At 38.5% G+C, this 27,999-nt stretch overlaps 1 protein-coding gene across 1 annotated transcript; it reads left to right on the plus strand.

The window, feature by feature from the left end:
- Positions 1-470: 470 nt before the first annotated feature.
- Positions 471-27,891, plus strand: mapk8ip1b (mitogen-activated protein kinase 8 interacting protein 1b). Its single transcript, XM_087794317.1, has 12 exons — positions 471-702; positions 6,457-6,568; positions 15,130-15,387; positions 18,139-18,220; positions 20,537-21,643; positions 22,291-22,366; positions 23,385-23,557; positions 24,208-24,311; positions 24,775-24,891; positions 25,383-25,453; positions 25,519-25,617; positions 25,695-27,891. The coding sequence occupies exons 1-12, from the start codon at positions 647-649 to the stop codon at positions 25,765-25,767; spliced, it is 2,328 nt and encodes a 775-aa protein (XP_087650443.1). The 5' UTR covers positions 471-646; the 3' UTR covers positions 25,768-27,891.
- The last annotated feature ends 108 nt before the right edge of the window (positions 27,892-27,999 follow it).

Here is a 27,999-nt window from a genome sequence, read left to right on the forward strand (position 1 = left end):
ATATATTTTTGTAGAAACATTAGTTTCTAGAAGTAAATTGTTTACATTGAATCGATGAATCACTGGTCTTCAACCATGTACTGTGTACAGTACGAGAGGCTTGTAAATACATCCATCACTGACGTTCTAACACATAGTTAAAACCCTGTAAACGTCCTACAGCAGGATTAGTAGTAAAACACCGGAGTCTTCCATGATCGATGCACATCAATAATGTAAGTGTAAGCCTGCACACAAATAAGGGTGGGGTGTCCCCTCACGCCGATGCTTCTCTTGTTCTGCTAACGGCAGCGCTTTTCTGCAGTGGCATAGTAAATCTGACGCACACCAGGCTGGGTAAACATCAGATGGACCTCCAGAGAGAGTGGGAGTATATATTGTGTAACAGCACTTTCTCTCACAGGTCTCCTTGCTTTCAGTATTGTCCTTCCCTCTCCTCCTCCTCTCGTCTCGACGAGAGCTGCAGCGACGCTCCGAGTCTGAAGCCTCTCACTTCGACCCGGACAAGCTGATCCCCCTCCTCCTTTTTTTTTCCTCCAGCTCTTCTTCTCCCCGAGAGCTCCTCCCTCATCCCCGTCCCTCCTTCACTTTCTAACCTCTCCGGCTGCTCGTCTTCTCCGCTTTTGATGCCCTCCTCGGATGCAGCATGGACTCAGGAGGGGAAGGAGGAGAGGGCTGGATGGAGGACCAGTGGGAGAAATGGTAGGACATCTCTCTCTTGATTTGCCACCAACAGGCAGCAACATGGCTGTGTGTGTGACCTTGTGTGTTGTGTTGTTAACATGCCGCTTTCTCCTGCGTCTTGACGACCAGCCAGCTCATGAAGGACAGGGAAGATGTATGCCGGATGTTTTATCCTCAGTTTACAAGTAGGGCATGTGTGGGCTTGACGGTCAGCCGCACACTGATGTGAGATGGAAAAACACAAATCTACTTGGATGTGTTGCAGGTCTTTGCACTGGTACTTGTGTGTGTCTAGTTTTGTTGTCATTCTGCTCCCCTGCACTGACGCTTCAGGACAGTCCTGGTCCAGTGCTTCTGCTGTCCTTGCAGTGGGGGGCGAAGGTGAGGGATGACAAGACAGCTTGAATCGTTGCAGTGTCTCAGCATGACGAAGTTTTTACACATTGTGGGGAATGACCAGGACAATGTAGGGGGAAAAGGTAAATAGGAATCCTCGGCACCTTGTCAAAACACTGGTTTTACCTCTTGCTGTTCTCTTTGAGTTGCTTTTGGAATCAATGAAACTTTTGTCATTCTACCGTAACTACTTACTTATTTCATGTATGATTTTTTTATTAAGAACAAATGATTTGTATAATTCGAAGGCATTACCAGTCCATTCATAGACAGACCTTCATGACGGATCATCGCCCCAACATGAGGTCACTCCGCCCTTTAATGAGCAGAAGTAGAGATGCTGTGAATCAACCTACCTACTGAGAAACAACACCTGAAACATCCTCCCTACTGTGTGTAAGCTCCTCTGATCCAGTTTTTACAAATAGTCTTGACAACGACTGTATTTAATAAACTGTTTCCCTCTTTGTTACTGAAACCAGGTTGTTAAGGGGAAACATTGCCTTTTTTCTGAATCATTAAATATTTAAACCTTGCCTGGAGAGATTTTCATTAGTCCTGCTACAAGCATTAGCTTTCTACACCACCTGGAAAGATTTTTTCTTTTAAAACCTGTTACTTCATCAAATTTGCGTAGAAACAGAATGATGCAAATAATATGTGCAGGTCCTAAGTTAAAGTTAAGTTAAACAGCATTTAAAAAAAATGTTGGTAAGAAAATATTGGACATAATAAGCATAACCTACCAACATGATTATGGCTTTAAGAATGTAGTTTACTTTATTCGAAATTCTATTTTTAAACTATTTTTGTGCAGATACTTTGCCGGTTTAAATGGGTCGGTTTGATTGATAAGATGTATTTATTTATTACTGACTATTCCATTTGCTGTAAAATACCTGTTAATATTGGATTTTGGAAACCTTTTTTAAAACATTCTTTGGCTTTTTTCTTTGTGTCACAATATGTCTTTGCGAACCCTCTTGCAAATGACCCCTTCAGCTCTGTGGTTTTTGGTTCCATCCACATAGAACCTATGAGAACAGTGACTGGTCTATTCCCCCCTCAAGATTCATAACAAAGACTTTACCACGGACTTCTGAAGACCTGATCGATTTTTAAATAGACAGATTAGTTTTATTCTGTAATGCTGTTTGTTGGCAAATAAAGTTTCTGATCCAGATTCTGAAAGTAAAACGTGAAATCCCTGAGGGCCTCCTCTGAAGGTGTAGAAGGCCCTGAGGGTTCCCCTCGGCTGTCACGTTATAAATGTTCAAGAATTCCACGGCTAATTTAAAAGCTGTTCTGTTGTTAAAGTTGTCTCTTTCATCACAGTCACTCAAACAAAAGCGGCTTGACAATCCTTTGAATGGAAATGCCACTGGAAAAAAAAAATTGTTTTGTTTTCATCTCTACCTTATGGCACATGAAACAACTGGAGCAGAAGGACCAGTGTTTCACTGCACTACTTCTTAGGTTCACTCACACGAGCCTCCAGACAAACATCGTGGTAAAAGTGCAAAAAAGAAAAAAGATGTTGACCATCTGAGATTAGAAACACAGTGTTAGATTCTCCTTACTACACTTATTTGATTAGTAAACGATAGAGCTACAGTACTACTTTCTTCACTTAATCATTTTTTATTTGACTTGTAAGTACACTTTGACTGAAGTGATCAAGTGTCAGTTTGAAATAATGCCGGTGCTGCTTCACTAAACGCGCTGATTCACAACTATTATTGATCTGTATGTGTGTGTACTTGCGTTGAACCCTGCTGTGTGGACAGTTTTACAATTCTTTGCAATGGCCATCTGATTATTTAACACTTAAAAGCCAATACAAGTATCATTACATCTAACTGTTTGTATATCACAACATATGTTTAAATATATATATTGTAACATGATGCCCTCATGGAGAACAAGAAGACTATTAAAAAAAACATAAATTTAATATGACAAATACAAAATCAATACCTTTCTAACCAGTTGTTATCATCAAGTCAAATGCACAGTGTTATTTATTTCCAGCCGTGTACACACTTCAGTAATCTTCCATGATGAGTTTAAAATGTTAAAATGTGTCCCATATCAGAAAAACAAAAAGAACGGCTGACCTTCTAACCCTACAGTATGACTTCAATGTTGCACTGGGTTATAAATAAATACATGGCGAAATATTAGATCTGTATTATATCAGCTATTCAACCACAGTTTCATTTAACAACATGTGAAGAGAAACTGTTGAAATGGGAAATCCATTTTTTCCAATGAAGGTTGTTATGGTCTGGTAGGAAACCAGTTTTGGTCTTTAGGGACCATCAGCCCCAAAGTTTCTTTCAGCTGGTTTGAATAATTTTAAGGGATTTAATCTGGACCACCAACATTAGAGGCTCAGTAAAATGTTGTTGTCAATATTTCAAACATACCATAGTACATCTGACCCGGTGAGGAGTGTTTTTTTTTTCTGCGGACTTTGCTTGGTTTAGACCAGAACTATGACACGTGAGAGCAAAACATCTGCCTGAGTTGAAGAGAGCGATAGTTAGTCTTGCATGGCTGAATTTTTGAGACACGCATATGTTAGCACCAGATATAGACATTTTTTCAAGCCTGTTACGGTTTCCCATCCAGGCCACAAGGAGTGAGTAAGTAAATATATGAGTTAGCGAGCTCTTTGGGATCTTCAACCAATGCAAGGTTTAACGTAATAGAGGCTAATGGAAGTAAAACCATCTGAACCAAATCCTTAAGAACTGTACCAACAAACAAACCAGGATTAATTTCTACAGGTGTGTTATTTAGCTAAACCCTTGGCTAGTTATTACTCGGGCAATTTCTTCCAAAGAAACACAAATCCAACACACCAACCTTCATCCAAAACACCTGGACATATCACACTTTTGACCCTTGTTTTTACAGAATGACATAACATGCAACACATTCCCTAGTTCTCACCTCATCACGACATAATTGCAACATCACTCTCCAGTTAAGGTGGGACCATAAACGGGTTAATGGTATTTGACCGGTCGGTCCAACGACTAGTGGTGGTCTTGCTCTCTTTCCCCCGTTTTCAATTATGTCAAGTATCATCTTATAGGACTCTTTGTTGTGTTATGTACCAGATCAAATCAGGATCACCTCGACCGACTCTGCTCGTGATAGACTGGGTCTCAAAGTGGTGAGTCACAAAAATGGAGGACCAGGTATTTCCACTGAAGTGTGTTTGTCTGGGATGCGTAAGTGAAATATCTATTTTAAACAATGTTATTGACTATCATTAGAGCGGTAGTGACGTCGACATTATGCTTGACAGTTTCTACAAGCCCAAATGTTGACTTCTAGTAGACCTTTAATATAGAATAACATGTCCGTATGACCTCATGAATGATGTTCTCTAGTCCAAAATCCAATCACATCTGATCTGAAGACACTTTCTGAACTCAAGACGCTGAACCACCCAACTATTCTGACGATTCTGCTTTCGTAGCAGCTTTTTAATTTAAGATTGAGTGCGTCGCTCGAGGTCCTATTGTTTGAGAAACAAAGGATTTCTAATGGTCTATTATCACAATCTCTTCCTGTACCATCTCTCTTTACCTCCTTCTGGGCCTCATTATGGAGCTGAAGAGACATCTGTGCCACTATTACACCGAGCACTGGCTGCTGTGTGCTCACCAGTCGAGTCTTCTTAAACTTAATATCAACCTGTGCGATTGGATCTCTGCAGCGTTGACTGATACTTCACTTTTTCTTTACGAGATTTCTGTCAAGCTCTTCCTCTCTGAAGAAGAAGAAGAAGAATAGTTATTTGTATAGCGCCTTTTCTAGACCAGGCATATTCTTTCCCCCCTGAGGCTGCTGGGAGAACCAGGAAAAGTCAGATATCATCTTAAATCGGTGAAATTAACCCATTATTTACGTTAGATAATCGATTTTGACCACATGCAGGGAAATAAAGAGAACAAAAGTAATTTTATTCGAGCCTAAAAGAAGGATCCATTAAAGCAGATTCTGATTTCCCACTTTGTCACTGCTCCTCTCTTGACAATATAAGACCAGAATGTCGTGTGTCTGATATAATAAGCAAGGACGTGGTATGTCTTTATTTCAAGACACTTTTTTTTATTTTGTCATCATAGCAGTTGCTGCTGTTGTTTGGAGATGCACGGCATCAATAACAATGTAAAAGCATCTTGGCATACCTCAAGCATTTTCAGCTTCACTAATGGCCTAATCGTTTAATGTTTTCCTAAATTCATGCTTACTCAGTGTGACCTGGCGCTGATTCAAAGCTGGAAGCCTTCATGAATTCTGGTTCCAGCTTTTAAAATGTCAGGAGTCAACACACCAGCAGTGCTTGAATGCTGCTGATTTAGGCTCGACATTCGTCTTTTCTCCGTGCACTGATGTGCGGACTTTGTTTGGATTTTATTAGCAGGCGATAATGCACCTAAATGGATGCAGAGCAGTGCATTAGCACCAAAGCTGTTCTTCATCATGACTTATACGATCCAAATGTGATTATGTTGGTGATTGGTTTAACTATTGAGAAGATTTGTGGTCCAAGATGAAGATGCCTGAACATCTGCTTAAATGAGAAGACCCCATCACCTCTGCCTTTAATATATTTCAAATATACCAAATAAGTATTTGTCTTATGACACTCTAATACTATTAATTATACTAGTACAATTTCTTTTAGATACTGATACTCAAACTGGTACCCTTGAAGGTGCTTAAATGGTACCTGTGCTTAACAAAACTATACATTTTTCCAATGACTTAAATAAGTTATTTTTCTATTTTTTTTATTATATAGAATAACTTAAAATATATTTCCATGATAATAAACCTTTTCAGAATTATTTGTAAGTAAGTAAGTAAGTAAGTAGGTCATTTTTATTTGTATAGCGCTTTTCCAGACCAGGGTCACAAAGCGCTTAAACAATTAAAACAATATTCAATAAAGTATATACTTTAAAGATCAAGATAAAACTGATAACACCACAGGAGTTCCAGAAAATCAAGGAAAAGCCTGAACAAATAAAAACGTGAGTTTTTACGAGTTCCTTGCTGTTAATCACTGGTAAGATAAATGTTACATATTTATTTAAAGACATAAAAACCAACATGTGGCACCGACATAAGGCACGGAAATATGCATTGTTTTTGGCCTGGTTACAAGCATTTATGTCAGAACTGGTGCCAAGTGTCTGATTTTAATTTTAATTAAAAGGCTCAGTGTTCAGATTGTATTTCTCTAAGTGACATATATGAATGTAACTCTGGCAATAATCTCCTAAAAAACACAAAACAGACGTGGGGTTACATTTTGGCATAAATGTTTCATTCTCTTCTCCGTCTAATCAGGTTGACCCACGACATCAGTCTGGATGAATTCGAAGATGACGACCTGTCGGAGATTACGGAGATTACCGATGAGCGCGGGATGAGCCTTAACTGCAATGGCCCAGATTTGAAGGTAAGCTTTCAATGTTCAGTCGATGAACAGTATTCGGACGAGTCAGTTGGCTGACGGGAATGATAATCATTTAATCATAATCAAGATACTAGCAGTTTAACTTATTCCGAATCCCAAAAAAGTACCTTTATTAGTAAAAGTGATTGTTAAACCTGAGTTTACACTGTTGAAGTTTAATAACGCATTGAGTTCTTAACACTGAAAAATGGTAAAGAAACTAAATTCTTAATTATTGTTGCTTGTCTATGACTGAATTAATAAAGTATTGCACATCAACCTGATCCAACTCTCCTCAAGAACAAGATGATGTTTTCCTGCTTTTTTGATTAAAACAAAGAAATTTCGTTTTATTTAGAATAATGTAAATAAAACAGCCACAATGTTAGTAAAATAGTTTGTTTAGTCTAATGCTTTTAGTAACCACATGCATTATTTTTATTGTAATATCGATTTCACACGATCTTATGCAAACACAAAAAATAGTAAAGCTTTTTGCTTAAGGTTTAAATGACAATAAAGGATACATAATACAACATTAAATATATATGCAATCACAATTACAAAACTTGCAACACATCTGTTTTCTTCTTTCCTGCGCTCTTTACATCACACTTTTCACCTCAGAGTGAACCGAGGTGAAGATTAATTTTGAATTAATCTCATTTGTCCCTTGAATTGTGTGAAGCTGATGCCCCAGGACAGCCTCAGTCACTTTTGTTCTCCTGCCTGCAATCATTGGAAAGAGTGCTGTCATTACGTGAAGCAGCGATAACGTTGCTGAACTGCATCAGAAAAAATTCCCTTTGATAAGTGGACTGTTGTGCAACTGCAACGCCTGTGTGAGAGTGAAACAGAAGCGAGAGCGTCCCACTCAACCATCACCAACTCCTCCATCCATCCACCGTTCTGCCGTTACCCGGGCAACAGCGGGGTCAGAGAGTTTACATCACCTGACTTATACATTTGCTTCATTCAAATGATACCTTCCTCTGAAGCAAAGCTTTTTTAATATTGCAGCATTAGCACGGATATATTAATAGCTCAGATTATTGAGAGATTTCTCTGATGTGTGTCAACAATAACCCAGTAATTATGTTAGAAAAAGCAGAATATTTACTGTTACACGACTGTACGGAACTCAAATCTAAATGGATTTCTGGATTTAAAAAAAATGTGATACAAAAGTGTTTTCATAATCAAATAAATCAATTTTTAATTTCGATTATTGATAGTTAAACACATGCGGTTGTAAAATCCATTCAGGCTAAATGTAGCAATTTGATGATATGACGCTAATTCAACTTGGTTACAGATTAAGATAATGATGCTAACTTTGATTTTAAAGAGAAAAATGGTTTGGGTTATTGTATTTTTAATAGATATTTAGGTACTAAACAACAAAACTAACAGACAACAAAACTACTTCTTATGTAGTAAGTATTCAATTTCAGGTAATTTTAGGTTTATTTACCAAACTATTTCTTTACCAAACTGTTAAGCTAACTTGCTATAATGCTAATTGTGGAGCTATTCTAAGATAACATTTATATAACTTTAGGTGAATGGCTGTCTTGGTGCTAGGTTCTGTTTTCTATGGGTTATTTCGTGTGTTCTCGTATTTAATTATTTTATTCTGCACTGACAGCAGAAACATTCTTTTCTTATGTTTACTACACTGACAACACACGTTTCTGATTGTGATTCTGAAGTTAGTATAAAATCATGTCATAAACTTTAAAAACTTTAAAAAAAACTTTAAACTAAATATGCTAATATTAGGATTTGATTGTATGTAATATACTACTTAAATACTTACTTAAGTGACAAAAGCGTAGGATAAAAGTCTTAATAAATAGAAACAAATACAAAAACTAAATAAAATTGTTAGTTTCTACATTATCTTTGACCTCATGAGGGCCACATAAATGCAGTCTTATGGCCGCCTGTGGCCCCTCGGATCAGATCAGATCATCGTTTGTCTTGTGAAAATGGGACGTGACACCTGCAGGGGGAAAACAGCAGCCTGTCCTCCTCCATACGATCGTTAAATATTGATAGCAGGGAATGTTGCCTCCTCTGGGACAGAGATGAGGTCAGCATCATCTGCTCATCCGAACGGTCAGCGGGTGCGTGACGTGTTGGAAGCCCACCGCCCGGATCCATTTAGACCTTCTGAAGTTGCACCACAGTGTCATTCATTTTTAATGGGGCGCAGCCTCTGCCGCTCACTTGAAGGAAAAGCTTTTTTTTTTATGCTGAGATAAAACTTTTTGATCATTCAGATCACAGGTTTCCTTCTGCAGTTAACGCAGAGAAAACCCACAGTTTTCATCATTAGGTTTGAGTTACGAATCAGTCACTTGTCTTCATGACCATGTTATCTTTTGTGCTTTCCATTAAGCAATGTTATATGTTAGAATCTTCTTTAAAAATAAAGTATTATGTTTTTGACCATTTTACATTAATTTCCTAAATTCTTAACATTACTTTCGATCGTTTCTTTGCAAGTAAAATTTACATTTGCTACCTTAGCTTGTATCAGTGTCTCTAATGTCAGTGTATAGATCATTTCTGTCGTCGTTTTTTTACATTTAGATCATAAGTGGGCAGTTAATTTTATCCTCTTTCCAGTTTGCAACATTATGATATTGCAAAGGAAATCACAAACATTTTAATAATAGATTTAAGGCAGGAAATGCACAATAATAGTGAGATATAATTAATAATAGTTAAACTGAATCCAAGTAAAATACAAAAGAGTAATGTATCAACGAATAAAAAGGCATCTGAGTTAAAATAATATGGAATACAAGAAGAAAAACAAATTTAAAATGTTATTTTTAGATCTTTGTTTGTAAGAAAAATAGGCACCGTAACACAAAGTAATATAAGGAGAATGCTGTTTTAATCTACTAACATTGTCGCAGCTATGCTGTAGTCACCAGAGAGAGGATCAATATTTGCCGATATTGTTTTTTTCTTGCCTGGACCACATCCTTAAATGAGAGTAACAAACTTGATTAAGATTGAGTCAACAAGGCTTAGAGCAGAGGGGCCCTTGAGATCATATTATGTGGCCCTCCAGTTGATTTCCAAGGGTAGTTGAGAAACAGATTAAGAAAACAACCCAAAATTTGAAAACAATTTTTTTACAGCGGAACCAAATGACAAAATAAACAGAATTTGGATCAACAATCAAGAATTTACCTCCATTGGCCCAACGGCCCTTTGCTCAACAGATTCAAAAGCTCTACTTTGTTAACATCCTTTCACTCCCTGTATAAACATAGTTACTTGGTGGAACACCTTTTTTTGTGGTCAGTTTTTTAGATATAACAACTGAATGTTGCTCACAATACTAATGTTTCTATGGTGTGAGAGATAGAAAGTGTGCAACACTAATACTATATATAATACTAATAATACTAACACCAATACTATTTATAATACTAATAATACTAATACTATAACAAGTGTCTCCGAAGGCACTTTAATTTTGGCACTACAGCGCCACCTACTTCATTCCAGTGCCGTGTCATTAATCTTAGTAAGTGATGTGGAAATAAGTCTTTTGTACTGCGGCTCGTAGGTCGTATTAAAGTGCCAGCTCCTTCCTGAGATAGAAAGAAGAGGAAATAACTGGAGGCATTAGAGAAGAAGAGGAAATTAAGAAGCTTTAAAAACAGTGAAACCATATTTTATACTCATGCAACTTAAGGAATATGGTAAATAAGAATAAAACCAAAAAAGAAAAGACAGTTTCAATGGTCTGAGAGTGAGACAGCTGAGGAGAAGCAGTAGCATAAGGAGAGGAAACCTATTTCCATGGCAACAGTGTTTCTCACCTCCTGCACATGTCGAGGCTCAAAATACATTTGCGCACACACACGGATACTGCTCACGTCACACACACACACACACACACACACACACACACACACACACACACACACACACACACACACACACACACACACACACACACACACACAGAGGAAGCTGCATCAGCAACACAAACAAAAACACAGCCGCGTTCAAAACACAGATTGTTAAAATGACAAATAAAACAAGGTCAAACAGGAAGATGATGAAGCCTCTTGTTGGTTATGAAACACATGTAGTTTATTATAACTGGCGACAACATGCAGTGATTAAAATGACACATAATAATGTGTTGTTGTTCCACATACCTTCATGCTCCTGGTTATTGTTATTATTTACATTGACTAGATACTTTTACAAGACAGCAGCTGGTATTATAAAATCATTGCCACCATGACAACCTGACTTTTGTTTTGATATTTTTTATGCTGATCTGCAACACACATGTTTGCTCAGTAGGTGGCACAGAAGACTTTCACAAGCGCAGATGAATCTGTTACCTCTCTGTTTATTTTTGAAAAACCTGGTTCCATTTAGGTTTTAGCTGAGCTGGTGACATCTCATTTTTTTCTAGTCACCGCTTTGAACCTTGGACCTGAAAGAATCTTTTAAATTGCAAACTTCCTCTTCCTCAGTAACATGTCTGGGATGTTGACTGCTCCCTCTACTGCGATACAAATATATTGGGATTAGTTAAACTTCTCAGAAGGATGTGTTTAAAAAGAAAACAGACATTCAAAGTAAAACGCTGCCACACTAAGTAAATACAAATACATATTCATCTGCAATTGATCGAACACACAACATATTTTCCTAAATAAAATAGTTTCATAAGGATTATTCAAGGAGATTGAACCAATCATAAAAGACAAGTGTGCTAATGACTACCATTTAAAATATTTACAAAAAAAGAATTTAAAATCCCCTCTTTGTAATTACTAAAACATATTTGGGGCTCAGATTAATTTAGAAAGTTAACCTGGTAAATATCTAAAAAATAAGAATGTCCATATTTTACAATAGCATTTCTTTCCATTTGCAACTTGTATCTTAACTGAAATGTAGCTCAATAAACTTTTATATCTATATATATATATATATATATATATATATATATATACATATATATATATATATATATATATATATATATATATATACATATATATATATATATCTATATATATATATCTATATATATATATATAGATATATATATATATCTATATATATCTATATATATTATCAGACCTAAACTATGACCAAACAAACACACGTGTTTAGTTAAACCATTTTCACTGTTTTTATAAGTTGAACAAAAGGTGGTTATGTTGTTGCATTTCTCACAGGTTTCACAGAGAGTGTGTGTATTTTGTGCATATTTTATTATTTATTTAATATTTATTTTATTATTTTATTTTAGTGTGTGTATTTTGTATTTTGTGTGTGGTTGTGTGTCTATTTGTGCTTTTGCGATGTACCTATGTCTACATTTATATACAATAGCCTGCAGCCCCCAATCTAGGTATGGATATCATTAAGAGAACAAAAATACTACCTCTTTCCCTTAATTCTTTCATATATATTTAGAATCATTTACGATACACAACATTTGGTGAATATTTTTGTTGTCTAATCTATAGTTTAAATAACTTAAAAGAAGAGAGAAAATACTCCATATTTGCTTTTTTGCAAATTAAACTTGTTTTCAAATAGATGTCAGTAGAAATATAGTCAAATATTCCGTCCTGTGATTGTGAGAGTTGGGTTCTCTTCCGTCTGACGCTGTGATTGGACGAGATGAAAGCCTCGCCGCCTCACAACATCCTCCGAGCAGCAGCGGCTGCAGCACCTCCTCCTCGCTCGTCTCCTAGCAACAGGATTCTCTTAAAGGGGCCAGTCATAAATTAGGTCATAAAAAGAGGGATGAGCAGATTAGATTTAATAGATCTCTGGAGGAGTGAAAGGGAAGAGAATCCTGCAACTTAGATCATGTGTCAAGTTAAACCAATGAAATATTTCCAAAGTGCATGTTTATAAATTGAAAAAAAAAACAATAATCATAATATTATAAAGCACCTTATTTGTTGGTATTGACAACATGTGTTGAAAATTGACCTTATAAGTAGATATTTTCTCGGTGAAAGCGATCATGTATGATTCACTGCAACTGAGCTCGAGGAGCGTCTCATGAAACTAGATTATGTTACATTTCATGCACACACTTCAAAGCAGCATCTTCAGTCACACGTAAAGGTAACACCTGGTTTACCTCCCTTATGACCGAGCAGCTGTTCTTATCTCACACTCTTTTAATTGTCATCTCCTCATGGTACAGAGCGGGTTTTGCATCTCTTTTTTTCTAAATTTTAACAAGTGTAAATATCGTTGATGTTTGACAGTTATTGGACCAATTTGTATTTGACCACTCTTTTATTGGTGTTTTTTTCAAAAGTATTTTAAGTCTTTTATTGACATCCTGAGTCTGATTAAATATGATTAAATAACTGTCAACATAATGTTTAATTTTTATTTTTGCATTCATGTTTTTTTATATAATAGGCACATACAAAAAAAAGCTGAGTAGTTTTAGGCAAAAAACTAACTGTCAAACATCAATGTCTGAAAAACAATGTGCAAAACAAACTAACCTGGCCAGAACAAAGAAGTATTTAACCAAAAATATTATTTATGCATATTAGTTGGTTTTTGAGAAATTATCTTGATATACTTCTTCAATATTCAATTCCTCTCTTTTTTTTAAATAAAATAAAATACATATTTTACTTTATTTCTTTTTAACATAATTATTTAATGGTTTATATTTCAACAATACAATATTTTTTATTTACAATTCACATGTTAATTTTCACACAGTTTGTTAATTTTTGTGTTGCAATTAAACACTAGATGTCAGCAGTCGCAACCTCAAAACCTCTGCAGCTAAAGTATCCATAATATCCTGCGAGATCCCGGCGATGACTGAGGACGAGAGGATACAGGCGACTCCAGCAGCTTTTAAAGCTGATGTTTGGAAATATATTTTGGTTTCAAAACAAATTAAGGCAGATACTACTTTGTCGAGACTCATGTGGTCTGTAAATTTCGATCAGAGTCAAGTACTGGAACAATACTAATAATACTAATAATATATCCTTGTTCTTAAAGCCTTGACACATTGCGCCGATTATCAGGCGTCTGGCGCCGCCATCCTGTGTGGTCGGCACCCCGAGTCCCTGTGGTGTGTCTCCCCCAGTTGGGAGTCCCCGTCCTGGACGGTCCTAGTCGGACGACAAAAGAGGCGGGTTCACGTGTTCAGTCTGGAGTCGCAGTCTGGCTCAATGGTCAATCTGATTGGTCGAGTGCTAGCTTTAGCTAGCGAATCAGCGCAGGACAATGAAACGGAAGTGACTATAAATATAAATGACGTACTTATTTACTATTGTAAACAAGCAGCGATGGATGAAACCACACTTCAGACCAATCATGTGAGTGAAGCAGATCAATGCGGAGCAGTCTAGACATGGTAATCTGGTCCTTCACATGCATCCAGCGAACATTATCATAACATGGAACACATCTCATCACCTCCTGCTCCATGAACTCATTCATTTACGTTAACGTCTTGAATTGTTGTCCTAGTCACATGTGAGTCGCCTTCATCTCAACATTTGTACATCATCACTGTGTCTGATTCATGTGCATGTTGTGCTAATAAATCAATATTATTGACATGACTTAAATGATCATTCTAGATAATAACAATTATTTCCCTATATCTTGATCGACACACATACGGAAAAGCCTCCGAGCTGCCGCTGTGAGATCCGAGCGTTTTTTTCTGCGACGTCTTTCTTCCACAACAAGAAGACAGAGGGCTGACAATGTTAGTCGCTTCATTTTCGTGTCGTTATCCACCGTATTTTTATTTTAACTTTCGTTCAACGGGTACTATGCTTTTACAATTTTCCAACAATTAAATTCTTATATTTTACTGGTGCCCCTGTCCTGTGATCGTATCAACAGATTCTCGCCAATACACATCCCTGGTACCTAGTATCGTCAGAATTCATCAATATCTATCAATTGTTATTATTGATCGAAAAACAAATGTAATTCATTCTCTGAGGTTTAGTGTGACGACCATATGTATTGACATCAGTGAGCTGACCTTATTTTGAATTATTTTTATTAAGGAGAATTTGAATACATAAAAATAAAACTAAATTTTATTTTGCTAGAATGTTTTTGTTGTTTTTTTTTATCTAAAATTCTTATTGTTTATCATTAAACCATTTAAAATGATTCTGGTTTCCCCTTCCAACACCCACTCTTTTGTTTAATAATGTTTTAGAATAAAGGTATAAATATTGTTAACTTAACTAAAAATGTATTCATTGTTATGATTCTAAGGTGCAGGTAAACATGTCCAGTGGGACTGTATCAATACATTATTTAAGAATATATAAACATTCCCTTACAGTATAACTAAGACTGGTATTAAATGTCATGGATTTCTGGATCTGGACTGAGGTCTGCTGCCGAGGTCCTGGCGGGCAGAGACCAGACCAGCTTCTAATTGGCCGCCTCAGCCTCCCCATCACGTCCACACTCGCTCTCTCTCTCTCCGTCTGCTTCTGGCGTCCTGACCGACACACATCCTCCTCCAATCTCTGCAGAGCCACGTGAGGAGGGGCACCAGTAGCGTGTCGGGGCGGGCTGAGCTCGGTGCCGTCGGGCAGCTCCAGGCGGAGATGCTTCACTTGGACCTCATCGATGGTGCTGAAGATTACCGCGGCGACAGGGACTCCTGCACGGCTTCCACCGCTTCCCAGCCTCAAGTCCTCAAGGATCCAGCGGCACCTGTTACCATGGACACCTACCGTCCCAAGAGACCCACGACCCTTAACCTCTTCCCCATCGTGCCTCGCACGCAGGTAACGGATCAAACGCTGTGTTTTCGGTGACAGCTGACAGCCTTTTGAAATGATTGCTGCAGGTTTATTTGATCTGGTGATGTGACAAGTGTGGATTCACAGATGACAGCCTCTTGTTGTCTTCTCTCCTCGGAACAACAGCTCCTATTGTCGTGATGTTTTTCTCTCCGTGCTCGTCTGTGTTTGTCTTCAGCTGTGTGTGTGTGTCAAACAGTTGTTTAAATTACTGAATTTATTTTCTTCATCTCTTGCTATAATGGTTATTTCTCTGGAAAAACTGGCATTTAAAACACATTAAACACTAATATTTGTAAGATTATTTATGTTTCATCTACACAAAATGTCATTTATAAAGGGATTTTCACGCTATTAGTTTAGATCGACTTGTTTATTGGTATTAAAACCTTCACTGTATCGTAAAACCATGATTCATAGTGAACGCTAAAATGATTTTGGCCATTTTATTAATTTGATTTTGAGCCTGTGAGGGAAGGTCTGTCTGGAGGTTGGTGATATCTGGAGGCTGTGATACAATGATGCCTTCACTGGCTCATATCTCTACATACTTATGGCAACAGACTAGAAAATATATATATTTTTAATATAGATATTTCAGTCATTTTGTTGTTAAACCTTTCATTTTGAAGTTGAAGCAGAAATCAGGATTGCTGAACATAAATCAACATAAAGCAGTTGTATTCTATTGATATTACCAAGTAAGATTTATGGAAACAAAACATACTATTGATGCGCACACATCAAAGAGCTTAACACAATTATATCATAGTATTTCTCACATTGTGCTTCACGACGTCGGCCCTTGTTTGCACTTCTAATGAGCAGATTTGTAGCTGCTTAGCTGGCGCTAGAAAAGGTATTAACTGATGACTCACACGCCTCCCCAGTGTGCTGTGATCACCGTCAAACCTGACAGTGTTATTTTTGTCGCTGCCTCGTCCTGTAGACACTTTTTCTCTGCACCTCGACTGTCTTTGAGCTGTGAGGTGCTCTGTTCCTTAAATACCTTTTATTCTCCCGAGAGTTTGTTTGCAGCTGCAAATTGAAGCATCCAATGATAAGAAAGGTTTTTTTTTATATTTTTGTTTAAAAATAATAATGATAGAATATATTACATTTAGTCTTGCTGGTTTCAAAATGAAATAAACATTATTTGCTTGAATGAGTAAAACCTGATTAACATGACTTTGATTTATTATTATAATATTATTTATACAATTGACATTATTTATATGTAGTGTTATTAGGCAGTCTCAAACATTGCAGTTGAAAAAACATATTTGTTTTTTTTTTTTAATGCTAAAACATATAATAAATCATAACAAACAAGAATCTATAGTTTAAGCTTTGCAATCTTGTCATAACTTGTGACGTAACTTTTGGAGTGTTCTTTCAATGTAAGCAAAATGCCAATTGTCTTCATTGTTTTTAGAAATTACCTTTGACAATATGTCAAGGTATTGAAAAAAACACACTTTTTTCCTTAATCACACTTTAGCATTGACATGTAAAAAAAGGTTGAAATAATCTTGATAATTAACCATGTAATAGCATAGATGAATATGAAAAAAAATAAAAAATACAAAATGCATATTTATGGTGTGAAAATACTTAAAAATCAATAAAATCTTTGAAGGAAATGAATATTATATTAAATCATTAAACAAGGCTGATTTTGATATACATTTGTATTTATTTATCGTTTTGAACTTTTGTATTTTTTACATCACGTTTCTGTGCTGCGTGACAGAAAGCGTTCATTATATAACTTATGATTTCTGCCTGCTTCTTCTCAAAAGATAAACTGAAAGAGTGAACCATGGTTTGTTTCCAGGTCAGTAAATTCACAAAAATGCAAAATAAAATTTTACTTCTGCATCATTTGGCAGAAAATACGATTCAGAGCAACGTGACATTTAGGAAATGCCTCAATGGGATTTATTTTTCAAAGGGTTTATTTGGAGTCATTAAATCATTCACACAGCGTTGACTTGCATGTTTGGAAAACACAAAAATACATTAAATATAACAGAAACCATCACTAAACTCAATTATGCCATGAGCCAATACAATTCTTAAATCAAGGAAGATGTTTAATTTGTAAGCATTTTATTCCCTTTAGATGATCCCCTCAGGAATGTGCTGTCTCAGCGGCAACACTCTTTACATCCGTCACCTCCTGAGTCATCTTCATGGATGAATCACAGTGAGGTGAAAACCTCGAATCAATGCTGATGTCCATCACTGGCCACCTCCCTCGTTTCTATAGAAACAAGCTGCTTCTGTGGTTCCATAAATGGAACCAGGAAGTGAGTCACTAGTGCCGGTGGATCGTCGGAGGTCCAAATAAAGCATCATGTTCTCGTCACAGGGAGTTTCCTCTTCATTCATTCATGCTTGAGTCGGTTTTTGATCCTGTCAATCTTCATTTTAAACATCCCCTCAAGGTTCATGACAGATAATAGTGCTTCATATTTAAACAAGTTACTGTTTTCTTTAGATTGTCTTTGTTATTAGGAAGTCCCCAAAATAAATGTAGTTTAATTTGGGTTTGATGAGCAACTGTAAGCGGTTGAATTCCCGGTCGACGTCTGGTCCCTTTAAATGCACAGCACGACGCTCGGACAAAGACGAGCTGCTTGTTCAGTAGAATAAAAGCTTTGTGTGTCAGCTCTCTTTTTCTCCCCTCATTAGTTCCTCTCACCACTTCCTCCCTTCCTATGTCTCCTCCAGGACACGTTAAACAACAACTCGTTTGGGAAGAAGTACAGCTGGCAGGAGAAGGTGTCGGGCTCGTCTTCGCCCCTCAAAGCAGGTCAGTGCGTTTTCCCACTCCTGGAGTTTTTCCTCTTCACGACCCGGTGACACATGAAGGACTGGGAAGCTGTGAGTCTCTCACTCATGACGGAGGTTGTGATGATGATTGTATCCGGCAGCCTCGGAGTTTCTCAGATCCTCGGTTCAGACGAGTTGTAGCGTCAGTGTGACCCGGCAGCTTCAGCCTGAGCGAACTGTCATAAGTCTTCGTCGTTCTCAGGGACCAGGAAGAAGATTGTTTCAGGAAGAGCTGACAATCTTTGAAGAACTCATGAGGTTTTTGCTTCACAAGCTTCAATGAATCATGTTTTTATGCTATAGTTCGTTAAAAAATAGGGTGACAGTTATTTTAGATTAGCCATCAAATATAATAGAAATAAATATTGCAATTATTATGATGATTAAGAGTTTAAATAAGGTGTCTGTAGTTTTATCCGAATCTGGTGATATGTATAACGACACAGGGAAAACTATACGATAGATCTATTTAGATAAGATATATTGTGATACTGTAGGAACAAATATATATTCGTAGTATTGTCGAGTACTTGACTCTGGTGTTTATAGACCTCATGACTCTTGACAAAGTCGTAACTATTTAATTTGCTTTGAAACAAAAATATGTCCAAACATGAGCTTTGTGAAAGTGGCTGGAGTCGACTGTATCCTCTCATCCCCAGTAATCGCCAGGATCTCACAGGATTTCATCGTTTCTTTAGCTGCGGAGAGAGTATCGACTGCTGCCTTCTTGTGACTGGAAGTTTAATTGCTACAAAAAAGGGAAAAAAAACTATGATTTAAAAATAATGATTTGAAAGCAAAAAAAAAAATCCAGTGCTGTTGACATTTTCTCAGAACTCTATCTGATAAAGTTGCCAAACCAAAACCTTTGTAAATAGCTGCTTCTGAAATGTCCCTCTTTACTTTTAAAAACGTACATTTATCAGACTTTGCCTGAGTTGGGGTCTCTGACATTTTACTTAATTTAGCAGCAAAATGATACTGACAGAATGATTTACGCGGGAGTTAATTTCGGGGCTTAATTGTGTGCACAGGACATGACGTGCACGAGGGGCTCTGCCAGTTTCAATCATTTTCATGCCTATGTTAGACAAATTGACAGATAAAATGAAAGGACACCAAAACCTGAATAGGGCACAGAAATAATGCAGAGAAATCAACGTTGCTTTTCTGTCTGGTTGTTACTGATCATGTTGGAACAGAGTATTAATTTACATCCCGTTTTAAGATGTTTAAACATGCTTAGGGCTGCAAGTAATTGGAAAGCATGTTTATATAGTTAAAGAGCAATCACAATTCTAATTGGTTTCCTTTACAGATAAACCATTTTAGTTCACAACACAATGGAAAAAAACAAGTATTTATTAGCTAAGGGAATCAACTTTTTTATGTATTGTATAGCATTTACTGTATATTTGGTGTGAATGGGGTTTTAAGCTAAGTTTTTCTAATTCCTACTTAATGAGCCCACTTTAATAATTGTAATTTAAGTTAATAATTACTCCAAAATTCATTTTTTTATCATCGAGTATCCAAATAATTTGAACACTTGTTTCTCCCTTAATTAGGTTTATATATATATATAAATATGCCATCAAAACGGTGGAAATACAATGTAACAAGATGAAAGTGTAAAAAAGTTACAAGTAATAGGAATCAATGTTACACTAAATGATGACCACACAGCTAATTACAAAATACAAATAATTAAATAAAAAATATTTACTTCATTATGATCAATCTTGATTATCTTCAAACATCTGTCGAAAACTGTATATTATCGTTCACAATTCAAATAATAGTTCAAATTCAAAAGTTCACAATCCTTCACAAATAAAGCTTGTTTTCTTTTTTTTGTGTAACCAGGGGAAATGTTTTTGTGGATTGATTTAGTGAAATAAACCAAATTTAAAAAAAAACAACAGTTCAAATTTTTTTTTTTTGCTGGGTCTGATCATGTGACACCAGCTTAATGAATCTCTTGCATCTAAACAATTAAGAAGAGTGACATTAGTAGAAATCAAGATAGTCTGAAATTAAAGTGTCATCATTCATTGGAGTTGTGTGTTCATAGCTTCAACATGTCACAATACAAATCTCATGTCTGGATTATGACATAACTGCTCTATTGAGTGATGTGTCCTCGGGAGTGTAATCCTGACCACGTTATCTAACATTTGTCTTCCTGCTTTCTCCGTCATGTCACTTCCCTTCATGTGCTGCTTTCTGACGGTGTGTTGTGTGTTTGTGTTTGTGTTTGTGTGCGTGGTCATGCTCGTGTCGACGCTCTCAGGTGAACGCAGCCCCCCTCGCGAGCACAACTGCCTGAGCGACGAGGACAAAGGCGGCGGAGCTCAGACCAAAGACCGCGGCACGTCCACCGACGCCCCCTGCAGGCACAGCCGCACGTCCGGACACTCGCACGGCTCCTCCTCCACGTCGGCGGCGACTCGGTCCAAGCTCCAGGAGAAGCCCCCGGCCCCCCCGCCGCCCCCGCAGAACTACACGCCGGCCCCCCTCTACCCCGCGGGAAGGGCGGACCCCCGGGAGAGGAGCCGCTACTGCTCGGACGTCAACGCCGAGCCCACCGAGGAGATTTACCTGACGCCTCTCCAGCGCTCCGTGGAAGCCTTGGAGCCTCCCGGCGCCCCCGACAGACCCTTCCTCTCGCAGCAAACGGAGCAGGGTCGCATGTCCATCAGCTCCGACACGGAAGGACCTCCGCCCTACCAACCGCGCCAGGACCAGATCAACCCGTCCATCTATGAGGAGGACGACGAAATCTACATCCCGCCACCGTCTTATGCTTCCTGTGTAGAAGCCCTCATCACCCCGCCCAGCAGGGCCTGCTCATCCCTGGCCTTGGACCTCAGTCTTAAAGGGACGGACACGGGCGCCAGGGCGATGCTCAGAGGCGGGTCCTCGGTGGAGTACGTGGACGCCACGGACGACAGCTACTGCGGCGAGGACGAGGACGCGGACGGACTCATGATGGACGACCTGACCAAGACGGTGGTCAGGAAGAAGGACGCCGCTCTGCTCAGGAACTCCGTCAACACGGACGCCAGCGGGCTCTCGTACGACTCGGTCAAGTACACGCTGGTGGTGGACGAGAACGCTCAGCTGGAGCTGGTGAGCCTGCGGCAGTGCTACCAGGGCTACAGCGACGAGAGCGACTCGGCCACCATCTACGACAACTGCGTGTCCTCGCCCTACGAGTCGGCCATCGGCGAGGAGTACGAGGAGGAGGAGGACGAGGAAGAGGAGGACGCCTGTCGCGTCGGGGAGGTCAGGCGAGAGGCCACCGCCTGTCTGTCGGGGGACTCGACCCCCGATGGCGACCTGAACTTCTCCAAGAAGTTCCTCAACATCTTCATGAACGGACGCTCCAGCTCTTCCAGTGAGTCTTTTTCTTCATCCTTCGCTAGAGTTTTAATGTTGGTGGAGTTCCCAATTACCATCTGGATCCACAAATCAATTGAAGAAACTCTTAAAGCCTGTGCTTTAAGTTGTTCTTTTAATTTCAGTCTTCAATAGTTCAAGTGCTACAATGGGTATCAAAAGATACAGAGAAAATAAATGTACATTTGTTGGGGGGAAATTACGATAATTGGCTTGAACCAAGGATTATTCCCTGAGTCTTACCTGAAGGTTTAATTCTAAGATGACCTGCTGAAGTACAACTTAAAAATGTTGTATTTTTTGTTCCAATGTGTTCATTGTTTAGAGATGACAGGTAAAAAACAGAGATGGTTGTTTCTTTTAGCTTCACCCATGGTGTTCTGAGTCATGAGGGACGGAACTAGTTCGCTGTTTCCTGACGTCTCTCTTATCTCTGAGGGGGGGTTAATGTGATAGCATGTCTCTTCTGGATGGGAAACCCTCAGAGCTGCCGGGTAAAAGGGAAGTCTCCCCTGATGATGCTTTGATCCCATAACACGCTGCTTAGTTTAAAACCTTTTCAACAAGTAAATAGAGAGCAAGAAAGTGAAGGGATCATTGTGCTTTTTATTGACTAATCTATTGGATATTTGTCAACTTCTCAAGGTGCAGAGTCGTTCGGTTTGTACTCCTGCATCATCAATGGCGAGGAGCGAGATCAGAGCCACCGAGCCGTCTACAGGTCTGTGTTGTACGCCGTCGTTTTAAGTGTGAAATTAACATGACATGTATAATGCTACATGATTAAATGAGCTGCTGTGGTGATGAACGCCTCCCATGAATCCACACGACCAGTCCCACTCGTTCACTTGAATCTCCTCAGGCATGTGCACAAATGGAAGGGGAAGGGAAGGCGGTCATGTGAAATGGTGCATCCCTCACTACTGATCATGTGATACCGTTGAAGATTACTCATGGAACATTGCACTGTGCTAACGTACACCGTCATCTGACAAGCCTGTGGGGGCAGCGACTCCATGACCTCATCTCTGCCGTCAGAGGGAAAGACACAACAATTAAGAGTTGGTCTGGATTTACAGAAATACATTAAAGGCTCAGCTGAGTGATGTCGGGACGGTTACTAAAGATCCTTATCAGGATCTGGCACACATTTTCACAAGTAGAGAACGCATTGTTGTATGACTCATTTACCACCTCAGGCCTATCATGTCATATCACTACCAGATTAAGTCCCCCATATCAAGGGTAGCAAACCCAGGCCCAGTTCTTTGTTTCCAGAGACCTTCCCAATACAATCAGGATATAGGACTTATCCTGCATGAATCTGCCTAGAAAAACCAAATACACTGGAATAATTTCAACTTGCTTTCTTTCTGAGTCTCTCACAGATGACTGCTTCATCCCCATCCCTTAAGGATCGTGCAGTCTTAGGGCAGGACTTTAGATTGAAAAGTCAATCTAGAACCTTGGGGTTCTCCTTCATCAGGAAAAGTAAATTCAGACCCTAGAAAAACAGATTATGAAACCATGGTTTTAAACCTTAAGGATTTGACCCTCATCGTGCTGCGGTAAATGTATCATTTCTTCCATAAGGGACACCAATACAAAGACCTTCCTGAAACAACCATGAATTTCTTTCCTTAACAGTCCTAACTTGTCTAGCTGTCTACAGGAATTGACAAGCCTATGCTGTGTCATTATCAAGTAAGTTCCTTAGGATCATCTTTCTATTTCTGCAGGTTCGTTCCTCGTCACGACGATGAACTGGAGCTGGAGGTCGACGACCCTCTACTGGTAGAAGTCCAGGCAGAGGACTACTGGTACGAAGGCTTCAACATGAGGACTGGAGCCAGAGGGATCTTCCCAGCGTACTACGCTATAGAGGTGACCAAGGAAACAGATAGCTACACAGGTTTGTAGAGGGTCGTCCTGTTACTTTGACTGTGTTAGTCTTCATCAAGCCTTAGATACTCTGGTGGTAACTAGATGAGATATATTTCCGGTTAGAGCTTCTTACTAGTGTTTTATTACTTGAGATCGGGCAACTTTTTTAGGGTCTTGGTCTTGTCTTGAATGTGTTTTTACGCCGTCTTGTCTCGGTCTCAGAGTGATAGAGTTTTTGTTCAACACCAATCGAGACTGTCAGAGAAATTTAGCTGCCGCTCCCGGCCCAGTATCAAACCATACAGAATATATGTGTAACACTATATGTGACAATTAGTCAATTCTGTGGCGCACAGATTACAGATTATTAATTCCGGGACCAACTCCATCTTTTTTTGGGACGTTGAGAGGAAACAGAGACAGTTGTCAACACTTTTCTCAGTTCTCAGACATTGAAAAATTAGCTCACTACCCACATTTCAACTCTCTTCATTACATACTATACAATTTAGCCTTGTCTGAAGTGTTTGATCAAACAATCATTCATAGTTATAAACGATGTATCACTAATTTATCATCCACGTCAAGCTTGATTAAATGGATGTTTTTGACTTCTATGATGCCACTAAATACTTTCACCTCTCTCATGTTGTTGTTAACGCTTCTGTCGGTTCACAGTGAAGAGCAGTGAGTGGATGGACAGGTATCGGTTGAAGTTCCTGGGCTCAGTTCAAGTCCCTTACCACAAAGGAAACGATGTCTTGTGTGCGGCCATGCAGAAGGTGCGGTCACTCGCGTGTCTAATCCGTGTTTGTCGGTTTCAAGTTGGTGTCACGGTTTAATAGAGAAACATTTATCAGGACAGATGTTTGGATAATATATTATTGAAAGGCGATTGACTGACTTCAGCTAAAGGAACAATTCTTTTTTTTCATTGTTACTATTGCATTGATGTATTTTTTAATTAATATTTAATTATTGTTAGAAACAAAAATGATCTGTTCTTTAACTTTGGTATATTAACAATTATCTTTGAATCAGAACCGGCTTCATCTGGCCTTCATCCCAAAAATGTAAATTGATCTGTATCATCTGGAGACAAGCAAAGATATTAGGACCACAAATATAATGGGATTAAAACATCTCTAGTTTCATTCAGAGAGTGTTTTTAACCGACAAGTGTTGTTTATGTTACCATTTAGAATGAAGATTCGAGTTAAACTTAAATGTCTTTATTCCTCCCAGATCGCCACCAACAGAAGAATGACTGTCAAGTACAACCCCCCGTCGTCCTGCATCCTGGAGATCAGTGTGAAAGGAATCAAGCTGGAAGTCCAGGAGGATTATTACACTTGTGACAGAGTAAATACACTCAAGAAGTCAAGAGTTTGTTGTTTAATAGATACACTTCTTTTATACACGCACATTCTTATGGATGAGTCAGCAATTTCCCGTGGTTATAAAGCTGTACTTTACATTACATAACCTCTCATTCAGCTGACGCTTTTATCCGAGGAGACTTACAATGATCAACATCCAGCACGACAGACATGCCTGAGGCCCGTCGCTGGTTACCTCTCTGGAATTCAATACACTCCTCCTCCTCAGTTAGTTGCTACCCAGTGAGTTCTCTGGCGACTTATATAAGCCGTGCTGCAGAGCAAGGCGTGGAATAATGTGCTGAAGAGCAGCATATGTCGAATATTGAGGAGCTGAATTCATATTATCATCACCAACATAACAACGGTGGCGAATCAGTTGTGAACATAAAGCCAGTTCACTTCAGTCAAATACATTAAAAAAATTAACGTTTTCTTTATTGTAACTTCATTTTATCTCTTTCCATCCCTCAGAGTAACGAGTGTAATCACTTCTTCCAGTTGAAGAATGTCTCCTTCTGTGGGTATCACCCCAAGAATTGCAAGTAAGTGACAGTATTATATTTCATCGTGGTTCACCAGTTAACATTTTTTTCTCTCATTTTTGTAGATATTTTGGCTTCATAACGAAGCACCCGGCGGACCAGAGGTTTGCATGTCACGTCTTTGTGTCGGAGAATTCCACCAAACCTCTCTCGGAGTCCGTTGGGTGAGCTGCGATTTCATAACACCGGCGTCAAGTGCAAAATGCTGTTAGTGACTCATTCTTACGATCTATTTTCTCAGGAAAGCCTTTCAGTTGTACTACAAAGAGTTCGTTCAGGTCTCCTGCCCTACAGAAGATATCTACTTGGAATAGCCAAACCTTCCGACCACAGCCCTGTACAGCACTCTGTATCATAACATGTGAACAACCGCTCATCTGAGAAGTAAAATCATAGTCCTGGAGGCGTTCATCGGCCCAAAGGAGAGACTCGAGGAGGAGCAATTCTTATGCAAGGTGGCGTCAGCGATGACGAAGGGATCACAGAATGTCGATGGAAGCACAAGCAGAAAATCACAACAGCCTCCAAAGTGCTGTGTTCTCAGTATCAGTTTGGCTAGGAAAGGAACCACAGCGGCGAAGGAGCGTCAACACACACAATACCATCCCAGAAGTAGGAAAACGTGTTAACGTTAAGTCGGTCAGTGAAACCTGAAATGTCCACGGAAGTCAAAGCATTCAATGGCTTAGAGTCAAAAACAGTGGTTTGCTGAGGAGTTAGAATAGTTCATCCTTTAAGAAAGTCAACTGGACATTTTGGTTCAGTTTTCCACGCACCTCTCACAATCAAGTAGAGCTTTCATGTCTCTTCTGACTTTAAACTTCTTGAACTTGTCCAATAATTTGTCTCAAATGTAATTTTAAAACAATTCCAAAAATAATCGAAAATTTTTGTGACACAACAACAGTTCATATAAAGAAGACTTTGAATATGACCTGAAATAAATAGTTTCTTCATCTGCCTTAATCTATCAAGGACCAAAGTCAATACTTTTCTCCAAGTCAAGAATTCATTCTAACATCTTTTTGAGACCTAATGCTGAGAATGGCTGCCAAGAAAGGATTCTGGGAAATGTGTTGACGAACCATGGAAAGGTTTTGTTGCGCTGTTATGATCAGAATGTCATCCATAAACCTCCTGGAGTTTGTTCCTCTCAGTCGTATCAGATCGTTCCTCCATGTTCCACCTCATCTCAGAGAGTCCAGGTGCTGTCAGGATCAAAGACTGAACTAAACCGGTGTCTTCAGATATTCACGAGTAGTGCCTCTTTTTCATCGCCTCACTCCATGAACTCTTTGTTTCCCCCCGAGGATCGTTGAACAGCGAGCGCACTTTGATATCGGAGGTTGAATGCCGCATGATGTTGGCGAATGTTTGGTTCTTTATTGTCTGACCTGCCCTTGGTTGACTGACGTGTGTCGACATTTCGCTTTATATGGAGATAGAGGAAAGTTGCGCAACATCTCAAACATAATAAAGATATTATCGATAACAATAATTAAGTGAATTTTGAGCAAATATTATATTTTAAAATACATAATTCTGATTCATTTTTGGTATTTCTGGGGAATAAGCTTGAAGACCAATAAAATAAGATTATTTCTTAATCCCTCTGGAGATCTCCTTCGGGAAATTAGGTTTTCAGTACATAGCAGACAATAGATGGTACAGAAGTTAAAAAAAAAAACAAGAACTAAGTACAAAGAGCTTAGATCAAAGGAGAAAAACATGAAGATCACAAAGACACGTATCGGCTGAATGTGAGATTTTGCCGACCATTCTCAAAAATGATCCCTTTAGACTAAGACCCGTCATAGCTAGAAACATACAATAAATCTCAAGTGAACATCATTGTACATGAATTGCAATCTAAAAAAATTAAGACTTCAACTGACTTTTATGTATTAAAACTACTCATTTTTATTAGCTGACCAAAGCTCACAGGGGCCTAAATATCAACAGCTTAAACTGTATAGTAACACATTAGTATTTTTGTTCCTGATGCACAAATTATATTTTGAGACTGAGAAAATAAATTGTGTTGAGGAGTAAAACTACATCAAAAAGCATTAGATTTGTTCAGCAGTGAACACTGGCAACAAAAATCCTACATAATCACCTATTTTTAACAAATAACTTCAAATGACTTATATTTATCAGATGTTTTTAAACAGAGTAAGTGGAAAGATGTGAGAAAGTTCCCTGTGAGAGAGTCTGGTAAAAGCCATTAGTGATGATTCATCATTTTATACGAGTTTCAGTGGAACGCTGAAGGGTGTACAGAAATGCCATATGTAAATAAAAGAATACAATTAATATATGTAATTACGAATCTAACGCTGGTACTGATCTAATGTGTTGTGAGTGGATTTTATCTTCTGTTTTTTTGTTGAGATTTTTAAGATGTGACCTTTTCTTTACTTAAATGCTTCAAAGCAGTCCCAAAGGTGTCTTGTCATTATTGATGTTTTGAAGTTGTATTTACACAACCCGTGTCAAAGTCCAGAGATTTTATTTTGTTTTGGGATTTTAGCACAAATACAGCT

Source organism: Callionymus lyra, chromosome 6 (assembly GCF_982586985.1).
Source record: "Callionymus lyra chromosome 6, fCalLyr1.hap1.1, whole genome shotgun sequence".
In the NCBI taxonomy this organism is placed as follows: domain Eukaryota; kingdom Metazoa; phylum Chordata; class Actinopteri; order Syngnathiformes; family Callionymidae; genus Callionymus; species Callionymus lyra.

Coding starts and splice junctions, on each gene's coding strand:
- mapk8ip1b (XM_087794317.1), top strand. CDS start 647: ATGGACTCAGGAGGGGAAGGAGGAGAGGGCTGGATGGAGGACCAGTGG. Junction 22,367..23,384: donor AGCCACCGAGCCGTCTACAG/GTCTGTGTTGTA, acceptor CTATTTCTGCAG/GTTCGTTCCTCGTCACGACG. Junction 24,892..25,382: donor ATTATTACACTTGTGACAGA/GTAAATACACTC, acceptor TCCATCCCTCAG/AGTAACGAGTGTAATCACTT.